General features: G+C 35.4%; 1 protein-coding gene and 1 long non-coding RNA gene across 3 annotated transcripts in view; both read right to left on the minus strand.

Moving 5' to 3' along the window:
* Positions 1 to 464: 464 nt before the first annotated feature.
* The window catches only part of LOC128165802 (uncharacterized), a 39362-nt gene continuing 24669 nt past the window's right edge, over positions 465 to 15157 (minus strand). The window contains exon 5 of the mRNA XM_052830638.1: positions 465 to 552. Coding sequence (XP_052686598.1) covers positions 515 to 552 — 38 coding nt within the window. The 3' untranslated portion in view covers positions 465 to 514. The remainder of the gene's footprint in view (positions 553 to 15157) is intronic.
* Positions 6932 to 12656, minus strand: LOC128165805 (uncharacterized). 2 transcript variants are annotated; one of them, XR_008241095.1, is made up of 4 exons: positions 11476 to 12656; positions 10998 to 11129; positions 10372 to 10437; positions 6932 to 9105 (listed from the first exon to the last, which is right to left on the minus strand). It is a non-coding gene; the product is annotated as an uncharacterized LOC128165805 (long non-coding RNA). The 2 variants fall into 2 exon arrangements; XR_008241094.1 differs by lacking the exon at positions 11476 to 12656 and having other exon boundaries at positions 10998 to 11297.

The raw sequence follows: 15157 nt of genomic DNA on the forward strand, positions 1-15157 counted from the left end.
CATCAAATCGCAAGAATATAAATTCGCAATTACAATTTATATCTTTATTCCATTTAGTTTACATCAGTCCGGAAAAAAAAGAAGCGAGATTTTAAAGTTCGCGAGACGTAACTCTGCCGCATTAACGCGGATATTAATTTTCAAATTAATTTGGAATCTACACTATGTTGAGTTACCTTTTTAAGGTGTACAATAATTACTGTTAAAGTCATTGGATACATGCATGTTTTTTTAATTGAATATAACTTATTGTATCGTAATATTTTTCAAAATACCCATTGTTGGTGCGCAATAGATATACAGAGAGATCATTCGTCCATGCATCTCTCAGATTCGATGTTTGCAAATGGGAATTAAACTATGACTGTACAATAAACAATTTAATCAGTCGTGCACTTAAACAAGAAACAAACTATATTCTTTTCAGAAATGTAACAACATGGTATAGGTTAAATTAGAGCAGTATATTGCTTTCTTTGTTTATTATGAAATTCTGTACATAGGCTTTTGTCCATTAAAAATCAAATCCTTGTTCAGTCATGGTTTCGCAACCTATGGAGAGATAGTTAATAATGATATAAATAGGGAAATCAATATACATGTTACATGCATCTGTAGAGATATCAACGTTATATCTAACAAAATGGATTATGGTCAAGATATAGCTAATGATTTAAGACTGTCTCTTTGGTGTTAGAACCATTATAACGCCATAATTGATATGAATAGTATTTTCCCCGTTCTTTACAGCTTAAAGGGGGATAATAAAGAAAAGAAAATAATTTTTGATATTCTATATTAAATCATGGAAAAATATCATTGAATAACACCGATATCCATACTAAATTTGACTTCATTTTGAAAAGGAGATAAATAGCTTGACTTGATGTCACTCTTGAGGATAATGTACTTGGCAAAAGTTTTGACAGCCGACGATTGTAAACTCACTTACGTAATCTATTGTTATTTTTATAGATGTTACAAAAATGGATCTTATATACATCCATGGATAAAATGTGTGCATGATATACTCAACTCGTGCGGGTTGACTTATACATGGGAAAATCAAACGATATGTAGTTATGACTGGCTTAAGTCAAGAGTTAAAGAAATATCACAGAATCAATTTATAAAAGAATGGAGAAGTATTGTAGATAACGCACCAAAATGTATTAATTATAGAATTAAAAAAAAGATTCAAAAGTACTTGTTGATTTTACTTTCAGATCTACAGATCACGTTTACAAAATTACGAACATTTAATCATCGATTCCGCATAGAAAGAGGTTGATGGCAAAATATTGAAAAAGAAAATTAATTTATGTACAATGTGTGACTCTAATAGTATTGGGGATGAATTTTATTATATTTTAGAATGTACACATTTTGTAAACGATAGAAAAATGTTTTAAAGCTTTTTTAAAAGATAATTAATCAAAATACCTATCTTACATCATATTATTCACCGGAAATGATGTGTGTAATTTAAAAAGAATAAGGAAGATATACTGGAAAATTCCTAGTTATAATACAATATTATAGGATATCTACCAAAGCGTAAAACGTCCTACACTAAAGTCTTGTTGTTTTCATTTCATTTATTAAATATTTACATCTACTGAGTATTTTTCATTGCTTTAGAAAACGGATTGTGATTCATAACTTTATAAAAACTGATAGGACTTAAATCTACACGATCCAGTTCTAACCAGTATCTATCAGCCTTAACTTTCAGCAACATAAGTAAAATTACAGACCACGAAATAATGATGATGATGTAAGACTAAAATTCTTATATAATAGGACTTTGTTATTTCTTTAAACTAACGTACTGACGTACATTAACAAGAATTAAGTTACTTTTTCAGAGTTTGAACTATTGTCAGGATATAAGTGCCGCTTAAAATTCACCCGCTTATCTAATTCGACTTTATCTTTGCGATATTTTTCTCAAAAATAGAAAAATATGAATAATGATATATATGTAAATTATTTAATTTTTTTGTTCGTTGTCTGAATTACGTTCTTTTTATACCGAATTGATGCACATACACATGCAAGCTAGCAGGCAAGCACGCACGTCAATACACAGGCACGGACGGATGCACTCATCTTTTTTCATCAAAATACATGAGCTTCTATTTCTGAAGAATGATAAGGATCAGTTTATTTGTCGTACATGAGAGGGGGGGGGATTGTTTATTAAACATGGTTGCTTGCAAGAGATAACCTCTGTTTTACTCAGTCCTCATTTTTGAAACTTTGTTTAAACTTAAACTTACGATATTTGCATACGATTTTTGAAAAGAAAGCCAACACGTTTAACATAAGCATTTTTTACATTTTTCGTATATACATGTAAATGTCCATGATTTTGTGTCTTTTTTAATCATTGGTTAGATGTTTAGATCACTTTGTCATAATTATATACATATTATCGTGGCATTAGGCATATTTCTAAATGTTTAAAGGCCGGAGAATTCTTGATTGGGATATCCGACATCATAAAAGAGGACAGATGGATGGGTCTACAGGTGATCCAAGTAAAGGGTTTCCATCCTTCTCAGCCTAACGATCATACTAGTGCGAATTATGTAACACTATGGAAACAATTTCACGGATACTGGGACGATGAAGATTGCAGTTGCCATTATAGATTTATTTGTGAAAGAACGGAAGAATAAGCAACACTCATTTCAAAACCTTATCATTACTACTTAAGATCAAGATATTGGTTACTAGAGGGCATATGTGATTCTAAATTAAAACACTTGAACAAACAAGAGGCCAATAAGCCTTAACGGTCACCTAAGAGGCATATAACCCATACACAACCTTGTCGCGGTGTCTCATATATTCATTTAATTGGGTTTCATTCTGGAGTAGAAAAATTATAAATTTGTAATGACGACCACCTCCATGTATGAGATCTTTCAAAAAGAACTATGAAACCTATAGTTTTGGCGAAAAACTTAAAGATCTGGTCTACAAAATCATGAATTCAGTTTTCCTTTTAGGTGTGGAGGAGTAAATAGGATAATTTTTAAACATTATATGCATTAACACCTATTCATGTACATCCATTTTGGTCCTGCCTGAGAGTCAAAACCAATACTCCAGGGGACATGAAATTTAAAATTTTAGTAGAGGACTTCCTGGTAAACAATTATGAAGTCAGTTTTTCATACAGATGTGTGAGAATAATGAAGAAGTTTTATTATATTCATAAACACTATATTGCCATATTGTCCCACCATGTCCTGAACCTCTGACTCAGGGGCCATAAATTTCACAATTTATGTAGAGGAGTTAATGGACATCATAACCATATATTCAGTTTAGTTTTTTACCCATGTGTTTGGGTTAAAGAAGAAGATTTTTAAGATTAACTTCATTTTTACCATATGGCTATTTAGGCCCCACCCTAGAGCCAGAACCCCCGAGTCAGGGGTCATGAATTTCACATTTTCAGTAGAGAGCTTCATGGAAATTATAATCATGCATTTAGTTTTAACAAATGAATATGGGAGTAGAGGAGACGATTTTCTAAGATTTAATAAATTTTTACTGTATGGCCATATTGGCCCCACCCTAGAGCCAGAACCCCTGATACAGGGGTCATGAATTTCACAATTTTGATAGAGAGCTTCATGGACATCATAATCATGCATTTAGTTTTAACAAATAAATATGGGAGCAGAGAAGAAGATTTTCTAAGATTGAATTCCTTTTTACTATATGGCCATATTGGCCCCACCTTAGAGCAAGAACCCCTGATATAGGGGTCAGGAATTTAACAATTTTGGTAAAGGGTTTCATGGACATCATCACCATGCAACCAGTTTTTTCCTCACTTGTTTGGGAGTAGAGGAGAAACCTCAAACCTGAGAATGTAACTAACATAACTGGAAAGAAAAAAAATGGCAGCATAAAATAAAGTTAAAACACTACTTACCTGTGATAATAGTTACGAGGGCTTTAGCAGAATCTTTGTCAATTTTGTCGAACACTCCGGTTGTAGCAAGTGTTTGCAGATAATTGGCTCTCTGAAGCCATTCCGGAGGCTGCACTTGCTGCTTGCTGGGACATTACGTAATCTTCTGTCCACTTTGGCCTGACTCGGTTTCTGCTGACACTCTCTGTGTTGTCTTTGGGGGAGTGGAATCTTCTTCGGAGTCTGTTTCTGTTTCCTCAACAGAAGAATCTCTTACAGACTCTGTTTCCTCGATAGAGGAAACTTCTGGATGATCTTCTGGATCAATGTTATGAAGCATTTCCTGAACATCTTGATCTTCCTCGTCAACTACTGACTCTGGACCTTGGTCATCTTCATCAGTTTTATCACTGATGGACAATGGAGCGTCCTCCACATTATGGTCTCTTTGAGTCTTGGTACCGGTACCTATTACATAATACTCAGATTCATCATCTTCATCTACATCATTTGAAGATGGTGATATGGACTAATTGTCTGGAAATGAATCCTTTCGCTTCACTCTAGTTCTTGGTGCTGGCATTGGTACAAGAGACTGATTCCTTGTTCCAATGGGGAGAAGTAAACTACGGTGAAGAGACTTGCATTTCCCTTCCCCATCTTCCCTATTTACTTATATACAGGGATACCAGTGATAGGTTGACTAATGACTATGTAGGAAGATCTTCCCATCGGTCAGCAATCTTGTGCTTTCTGTCATATGCAACCACTTTCACTAATACCCTGTCTCCAGTACCAAGCGAAACTCCCTTTGTCTTCGAGTCATATATAGCCTTGTGCCTTGATTGACTAATCTTTGTTGCTGTACCAGCAATGGTGTAGGCAAACTTCAATCGCTCTTTCAGGTTTTTCACATAACTGGAAATACTCTTATTCCTCTCACCATTGTCCAACCCAAACACTAAATCATCTGGCAAATTTGGTTCTCTGCCAAACATTAGATAAAAAGGCGAGAATCCAGTTGTGTCATGTTTGGTGGCATTGTACGCATGGATCAATGGTCCAATGTATGATTTCCAGTTGGACTTCTGTTCGGGCTCAAGTGTACCAAGCATTGAAATGAGAGTTCTGTTGAACCTCTCAGTTATACTGTTGCCCATAGGGTGGTATGGTGTGGTTCTGGACTTTGAAATACCTGTAATTAAACATATTTCTTGAATAAGTTTACTAGAAAAATTTGTTCCTTGGTCAGAATGTATTTTTCTTGGAAGTCCTTAAGGGATAATAAAGTGATTTAATAATGCATCTGCTGTGGTCTTGGCAGTCTGGTTTTTAGTTGGAGCAGCTACTGCAAATTTGGTAAATGGTATGTGATAACTAATATGTTCTGAATTTCACCCTTGGCTGGTTCCAATATCAGAAAATCCACACATACAAGTTCAAGAGGTTGAGTAGTAGATATGTTGACCAGTGAAGCACGTTGGTTGTTGGGTGTTTTAAACTTCAAGCACCTGTCACACTGATCAACCCAATTGGGAATGTCTTTCCGCATTCTTGGCCAAAAGAATATGTCCATCACCAATGATGTAGTCCTCTCCCTACCAGGATGTCCCATCCTATCATGGAGAAATTCCAATACTGTAGGAACAACTTTTGATGAAACAACAACTTGCTCACGTTCTCTTCCTTCAACATTGGTGACTCTAACTAACAGATCATCTACAACACTCAACTTCTTGAAGTTCCTATAAAAAATCATGTCATAGTCTGTAGTTATGGTATCTCTTTTTAGTCTGCTACCATTGCTAAGATACCCTTTCCAAGTAGATATAATGGCATCGCGCTGCTGCACATCATGCAGATCAATGCGTGGGTATGCATCAGTATCCGTAAGCTGTATCTAATCACAGAATGCTGGTGTCACTGGTAATGACTCAATCAATGGATGGCCTTGCTGTAAGTTACAAATAGCCGTAACAGATTCACAATCAATAATCTCTGGTACTCGAGACAAACCATCAGCATCTGAGTTAGACTTACCTGGTTTATAAGTGATTGTGAAATTGTATGCAGATACGCGGGGGTGTTAAGGAAGCATATGGAATCTGAGTTACGTGTAATTCCGTGAAATCACAAATCTTAATTATTATGTACATACTCAAATATCTAAGCAACTAAATGTAGATCGAAAACAAATAAAAAATACTGAAGACAATTTTTTCCTGAAATTAGTTTGTATTACGTAGATTTACACATTGATGACGTCATGACTAAAAGTTGAATGTCGTGTGAATTTGATCGGAAAGCATTGTAAACATATTTGAAATATAACTAATCTAAGAACTCTAATAAAGTATAATTGTGGTGTGATTTATTGGGAATTGAACATAAGAATACTGGGGGAGATGTTAGTTTTATCAATCATTCGCTAAAAGGTATGTAAATTTGCTTTTATTTCTCAGCCAGGCTTTCCTCTGTCGTTGTTTACGATATAAAAATCCGACTAGAACAACACTACCCGTATCGTTAGTTTGATCAATGCTTAAATTGAAAAGTGCTGCTAGAATCCCATGTTCTGTGTTGTTTTGATGCAATTTGCCGTTTTCCGTGCAAACAATATAAAACTTGGGAAGCGAACCGAGAACCGAATAAATAACTCTTGAATTAAGAAAAACATAGGATTCTAGCAGCAGTTTTGATTAAACTGAGATGTTTTGCTTTCATTTGGTATGTTTATTTTATTTTTGAAACCGCGGGGTAGTGTTGTTCTATCTCATTTTATGTTAAGGAATATACGTAAGCTATTTATAGTTGTCACGTGATAATGCACCAATGTGACAGTTATGTACTACCCGATTTTATTGCACTGACATCTATTTTCAAGGATAATACTAAGTTTTTGATCTTATTCAAAATAATTATTTAATTTCACGATTTTGAATATAACAGTCAAAATAAGACGCTAAATAGCCCATATGCTTCCTTAACACCCCCGCGTAGAGCTGCAATCCAGTAATGGCCAGTGGCGTCTAATTTAGCTGATGTAAGGACATAAGTTAAGGGGTTATTGTCCGTAAATACTGAAAAAGTTTGTCCCATAAGATAATCTGAAAACTTTTCAGTAATGGCCCATTTCAGAGCAAGGAACTCTAACTTATGAGTTGGATAGTTCCGTTCGGACTTTGTCAATCCTCGGCTTGCGTAGGCTATGACCCTGTTATGCCCGTTCTGCTTCTGGTAAAGAACAGCATCTAAACCTGTACCACATGCATCTGTATGAAGCTCAAACGACTTCGAGAAGTCCGGGTACCCACGAATAGGTGGAAATGTGAGCTTGTCCTTCAAGACTTTAAATGCTCTCTCCTGATCTTGACCCCACTTCCATCTGGCATGCTGTTTGGTACTATGTCTTCAACTCTTCTTCCCAGTAGCCATGACATCTATAAGTGGCCGGGCAATATTAGAAAAATTCCCAATGAACTTTTTATAATAGCCTACGAAGCCTAGGAATGACCTAACCTCCTCTGGGTATTTAGGTGTTGGCCATTTCCTTAATTTGTCAACTTTGTCAGGGTCAGCTTGAACGCCTTCTTCTGACACAATGTGACCAATGTATTTTACTTTATTCATAAGAAATGAGCATTTCTTGGGTGAAAGTTTCAACCCATATTGTCTAATTCGGTCAAAAATCTGTCTCGGTGTAGCCAAATGCTCCTCAAAAGTTCTTGAAAATATAATCAGGTCTTCTAAATAAATATAACATATTTTCAAGTGCAGATCTCCTAGACGCTCTTCTTGTACACGCTGATAAGTAGCTGGAGCATTGGCCAGACCAAAACTCATCTTGTTGAACTCATAAAATCTGAGTGTACCCACGGTAAATGCAGTTCTTTCCTTATTGGAATCTTTTATCTCTATCTGGTGATACCCTGATTTTATATCAAGAACAGTAAAAAATCTATTACCAGAGAGAGAGAGTCTAAGATCTCTTCTACACGTGGAAGGGCGTAATTATCCTTGACTGTCCTGGAATAGAGTTGATGGTAATCAATACAGAGACGTAAGGATCCATCGTGCTTCCTGACAAGAACTACATTAAAGGAAAATGGAGAGTGTGATGCACGTATCACTCCACTGGCTAGTAGTTCCTGTGTGAGAGTTCTGACTTCGTCAATCATTGCTGGTGGGATCCTACGATACTTCTGTTTGAATGGTGTTGTATCGTACAACTCTATCCGGTGTTTCACCTTATCTGTTGTTCCTACATGTATGTCAGTCGAACTTGTAGAAAATATATCAGAATATTCTGATATCAAGTCTTTACATTGATGCTCTTTCTCCTCTGTCACATCTGGAGAAATCTTGATCTTGTCATAGATGTTTTCCAAATCGGAAGTAATTGTGGAATCCACAGACATCATGGTATTTAAAATCTGAACAGGCTGGAGTTCACACAATACTGCTCGTGGTGGCACTGCAACTGTCCTGGTGGTGACATTGCATATCTCCACAGGAACACTATCACTAGACTGGTAATCATAGAGTTGGAGAGATATAGTGATATCTATATCCGTATGGATGATTGATTTTCCTGTAGGTTGAAGCATAGCTAGGACCCCTATGGTATGATAGCTTCTTATCCATGTAACAAACTCAAGTTACTCTTCCATTAGGTGGAATGATAAGTCTCTCTGTTGCAGCAGATTTTATAATACAAAGTCTGTTGCTGTGGCGTTGCAACTCTCTTTGTCTAAGTGCCATGCACCTAAATGACATATACCATGGGGTATGCAAATTGGCTTCTTGTAAATATCTAGTGCCGAACTCGTCACAAGTTAAATCTATGAGGCGACTTATAATGTTAGTGCCAATGAGGACAGGTACTCTAGCATTGTAATTGCTGTTAGGTACTATTAAAAACAAGCACTCCTCTAATACATGATGCGGTGCACCATAAGACTTAATACTAACAGATATATGGGTATAGTCCACTAATGCATTTTCCATAGGCGGTAATGTTAACGTTAGGGTTCATAGCTCCGGCCCTAATTTTCGTTCAGCAACGAGGGACCTCTTGAATGAAAGCTCATCAAATTGTCTCTTTCCTGTTAAAATTTCGTGGCTTGAAGTCAGATTCGTTTTCCGGCAAAATGCGTCTGTATTGAAAAACTCTGAAAATGAAAGTAAAAGTAGGGAATTTCTCAGTTTTGGAAAGGGTGTACATCAAACAATTTCAATTCTTTTCTTCAAATGATAATTCAATTTTGACACTTGTTTTAAAAATTGCAAATCCTCTTTTCTGACATGTGTCAAACATTCTGATTTAAAATGTCCCAATAAATGTATATACACTCTGCAAGTATAGGGACTATTTTGCTTAAAGGCACTTCTTTGTTGTCCTACCGATTCTAAAAATAGTTAGAGGGATATACCCAATATAAAACAGTCATTGTGGTTATTTACAATTCTTAGCTTATATATTCACTCTAGACACTATAAAGAACCATGATTCCAAATTTGGAAAAATTCAATACATAACTATGGATTTTGCAGCATTGAAACACATGCATGAAATTTGAAGAAACAGTCCAGTCATAATTTACCTGAACAACATATAGCTCATTGGCACTCGATGCTCTTCAAATTGCATAAATTGAGGAAAATTTAATCTCAAGATTAAAATACATGTAAAACATAAACATTCAATATTTTACCAAATTTATTTTGTTCATATTCTTATGAAAAAGCTCAATTATGTCTGATTTTATAAAATTGTTGTCGTAAAAATCATGAGTTTTTCTTTAGTTACAAAAAAGAATTGTTTTCAAACACCACGAAAAAGGTAAAATAGAAAAGTATAGGAATTTCCCTATCCATCAAGGTATTACATGTAGGTATTGGTTTATAAATGATAAAGTTATATGACTCTATAATGTGAGGCCCTCAATTCAGTTTTTGCTCCATTTTGATGCTAGCTTGAGATTACCTCACCTATGACGTCATAATGACGTCATAGTGATGAGTTGTTTTTACTCATATAAGTGTAATATTTGCTGAACTTTTATTTAAGCCTAATTTCGGAACAAATGCACCATGACTTAACTCATTAAATATATGTCATAGGGAAAAGAAACTTGCTAATAAGGAATTTTTCTTTTACTCTTGTATCTTGTTACCATGGTAACAAATTTAGCAAAAATTATCAAAAGACATATCCTGTGGAAGAGAGTCTACATTTAACTAAAGTTCAAAATCCAGAAGAACAAGAAATACCCACAAAGTCTGTGAAATATGTATAATCAATGTAAAGTTTCCCAGTATCTATAATATTCTAAATTATCTGCATGTAAAATACTGGCCTTGCAGGGTATATAGATTTCATAGGTTCCTGCTTTTAAACTTGGACGAGTGAAGTTACAAAAATAAATTTTACTTACATAAAGTGTGGCCCATTGTTGTGTTTTATTCTTTGAAGAAGACTTCCATTTCAATTTACATGTTATCTAAAATAAAATGTTTTGAATTAAATTCTACATTATTAAACACTATTCCCAACATTTGCAATTCCATATCAAAAGCAGCCATAGAGAGAGAGAGAGGAGAGAGAGAGACACACACAGACAGACAGAGAGAGACAGAGACAGACAGACAGAGAGAGACAGAGAGAGAGAGGGGGGGGGAAGATACAGAAAGAGAGAACAGATAGGCAACAATAACTACATCTTCATGCACAACACATCTATACAGCCTAAAGACCACCCCCCCCCCCATAACATTCAATATCAACCCCCACCCAAACATATTGATCTATTTTTTCAATAGTATGAATAAATAAATACTAGTAAATATCTACTTAAAATGATTACTGATAATTTCATTCAATTTTGATTATGATAAACAAAGATAGATTTTGTGGATTAAGTACTAACCAACATGGTAGGCTTCTACATGTTAAAGAGTGCATACCTACATCTTCGGTACATAGTCATGTCACATGCATGACAAATTAATTTACTCCAATTTAATGCAAATCTATCATCATAAATATAGAATTGGAACTTACCGGACACTAATACAATTCCCTTACAATGCAAACTAATCTTAGATAGCTGGACACTGCTAGAATGAAGTATTTTTCCTCACCGGAAACTTTCTGCTTTTCTACTTTCACTTTTGCTCGCTTGAAATGATCGCACTAAAAACCCGAAGTGATATTTGGTTTCAAAATTTATAAAAATGTCTTCTAAACTCATATATAATTAGAAACACACATACATTTTCATTTTTTTAATGTAAAAACTCAAAATAAATTACATTCAAGTTAAAATCACAATTTCTTTAATTTAAATTGGTTTTTTGAAAATCCCGGGGGGGGGGGGGGGGGTGTTGTGATGGATATTTTCTTGGAAAATATGCTATTAAAATGATTAAACTTGTTGATCTTGTTGGAAATTTAGTTTATTCTCATAAATAAGAAGATGTACAAAAGAAAAATGCACGTTTATCATAATAATTGCAAATAAACAAGAAATATGCCTTACCAGCATGGAGCTCAATATGGGTATAGTCCACTAATGCATTTTCCATAGGCGGTAATGTTAACGTTAGGGTTCATAGCTCCGGCCCTAATTTTCGTTCAGCAACGAGAGACCTCTTGAATGAAAGCTCATCAAATTGTCTCTTTCCTGTTAAAATTTCGTGGCTTGGCGTCTGTATTGAAAAACTCTGAAAATGAAAGTAAAAGTAGGGAATTTCTCAGTTTTGGAAAGGGTGTACATCAAACAATTTCAATTCTTTTCTTCAAATGATAATTCAATTTTGACACTTGTTTTAAAAATTGCAAATCCTCTTTTCTGACATGTGTCAAACATTCTGATTTAAAATGTCCCAATAAATGTATATACACTCTGCAAGTATAGGGACTATTTTGCTTAAAGGCACTTCTTTGTTGTCCTACCGATTCTAAAAATAGTTAGAGGGATATACCCATATAACCTAAATAGGGCATATTCTGACCATCTGAACATTCAATATGCAGAACTTCATCAAGAGGATGGATCTCAATATGAGATAAATACTGGTCATAGAAGTCTGCACTTATGGTTGACACCGTAGCACCTGTATCTAAAAGAGCTAAACATGTGACCTGCTCAATCTCAATAGTCACCTCATTTGTAACACCAACTATTGCCTTCTTGTCAGTGAGCCTTGTCTTGGTGAAGCCAAACCCCTGGCCCCAGGATTCGACCTGTTGAAGTTTAAATGCTGGTCCTTCTGATGATCCAGTCTTACACGGCATCCCACTGCTATATGTCCTTCCTGGTGACACCTATAGCAAATGACTTTGTTCTGTTGAACTGCTGATGGTGCAGGATTCGCCTCATTAGCAGGTAATGGTGCAGAAGGCATTCTAGGCGACTGACTTGTTCGATATCCTCTAAATGCTCTTCTCCCTCTTTGATAAGATTGTTGAGGCATTTGACTATACTGAGAAGTCTGAGGATTCTGACTAAGCTGCATAACTTGTGCGGTGAACTGGTCAAGCTGAGACTGCATCTCGCTGAAACGATCAACACTAGTGTCACTAGTAGAAGTACATGTAGCAGCTTTCGCAGTTGCATGTTTACTAGGTTTCGCAACTGGTTTATGCTCCATCTCAATCTTCCTTATAGCAACTCTCAATCTATCAAAATCGTATGTGTTGTGATATAATGTCCTGATATGTCTTATGTCTAGTGACTCTTAAGCCTTTGTAAAACATGGTTCTAAGCATATCATTTTTTAGTATAGGGGAAACCTTGCCCTTTCTTACTGCTTTAGTGACTAAATCCTCTAATCGCACACTCCAAGTAGCACAGTTCTCATCATCTCGCTGTTTTGCGCTATAAAACTCTGCCAATATATCCTCTGCTTCAATAACATTGCCATTAATGCTGTCAAATTTGTGCAGAATTTCTTCAATGATGTCTACCAAGTCGCATTAGTATATTTGCCGGTTCTGCCTTCAGTGACCTCCTAATGGCCATTAGAATGGATTACTTTGAGTGACCTTCCCTCATCAAGCACATGACCTCATACCTCCATAATTCATATGATGTCTCTCCTTTACCATCACCGGAGAATATCGAGATACGGACAGGTTGTTTATAAGGAAATGAATCCACTTTAGAAACCTTAGATACAGAAGATGCTTCAGTCTTTATGACAGGATATTCAGGTTCATGTACCTCTGATTTAGTACCTACCATTCTTTGCATCCAAGATAGGAGATCCTCTGGGGAATCTGCTTTTGGCTTAACTTTCATTGCTGAAAGTGTCTTTACCGATTGATCAATCTCTTCCTGTGTCATATTACCGTCAGACACATTGCCAGAGACTTGTTTTTTATCTTCACCAGTTGCCATGACTGATGAAAGTAAGTACACGATGTAAAAACACAAGCTTGTCAAGAGCATTCAATGAATGAAATTTCAGGGAGGGTAGTCAAGCAATGCCGACTAAGTTGAAGCGAAAAGGGAAATAAATTCAGTGTAAATAGGTGGGCAGTTCACTAATAAACTGTGCAACGAATGGACAAATTTGTAAAAGGTGGGTAGTTCTCCAAGAACTAATGATATGAATGGTGTAACTTTGGGTATTGATATTCTACATAACTAAATTATAAGTAAAAATGAAAGTAGAAGTGCACTTCCGGTGCGTCTGCACATCCGTGAATGTTTTATGTCTAATAAATAGTTATGCAAGATAATAATATTTCTAAGCTTTCTAAGTACTCTAATAACTATATATAAATAAATGTATACATTATATAATTCACATATATCCTTCAACTGGTATGCTTAGCACTAATTAAGTCACCTAGAAATGCAATGCTGAAAACAAAATTTCAAAATTAAATTGATAACGCAAGGTGTCCAAAATTCACTTAACAGCTGATCTTACAACATCTATGTACAGTAGCTCTCCTGTAAATCCTGAAAGATAAGTTTAAAAAAGTATAATTGCAATACTGTGGCAAATGAAATTGACTAAAGACTACAGAAAGCACTAAGAAACTAACAATATCTAACAAATTTTGGTTTCGATGAAAAATTCGCGTGTTTACAAATCAAACTTCCGGTTACGCAATGATAGTATATCGAGCTCGATCGGAAAAGACGAAAACGAAAGAAACCGAACCCGATCTATACAACAATCGGGTATAGATGTAAAATCGATCCCGACTGAAAAAGAAGCGTGAAATATCGTACTAATAAATACAATCTTAAATATAAAAATGGGTGTATTTGTGATAACGTTTGAAATTTCAAATACCTACAACTAATATAAATGCCTTAATCAAAACCACCACTGAATTTCTCTCACAACACACACCTGCACACCAAATACAACTGCAACACCAACACAAAATCTACCACTAAACCACAAATACCTGCTTTAAATTTTTTGTTATTGGTCTTACAGTTATGGTCTCGTCAAAGCTGTATAGTTGTTAATAGCTCATATTTTCATTAATTATTAATAACCAGGATATTTTAAACAGGAATTAGAATGCTGAAAGAAAGTGCAATAGTCGTACGTTTCTCGTATGCCGTACTCTCTCAACAACCTACTATTTCTATCACTGAAGTAAATTTTCTTTACGCTTAAAAAAACAGTCAGTAGAAAAATATTGGACAAGTTATTGGCAATGGTTTTCGAGGGGTGTCAATTTCAACTGTTATCCTCCTAAACAGGCACTATTTATTTTGTTATACTGAATGTCTCAATTTTGAAGAAAACATCACTGCTTTTAGATAGGAATAACGTGAATTCTAAGGCGAACCGTACGCGCATGATTTTCGCGCATGTAACAATTCGTAATGTTACCCGTTGCTAAGTGCGTTGCTAATGCTGAGGGTAATAGAACAGATTATGAACTGCGTCTTAACCAATCAGATTTCAGTTTTTAACATGAAAGTATAACAAAACAAAATGATACATGCGCGAAAAATATGCGCGTACGGTTCGCCGTAGAAATCACGTCATTTCTTTATAAAAGCACAAGACTTTTCTCTAAAAAAAAAATAATGCCTTTGTGGGAGGGTAACAGTTGAATTCGACACCCGCGAAAATCATAGTCAACCTCTGCCTCGCGTCTGTTGACCATGGTTTTCTCGTGGTATCACTGTTTCAACTGTTATCCTCTTAAACAGACACTATAAATATAATGTTTCGTTACTC

Source organism: Crassostrea angulata, chromosome 10 (assembly GCF_025612915.1).
Source record: "Crassostrea angulata isolate pt1a10 chromosome 10, ASM2561291v2, whole genome shotgun sequence".
NCBI lineage: Eukaryota > Metazoa > Mollusca > Bivalvia > Ostreida > Ostreidae > Magallana > Magallana angulata.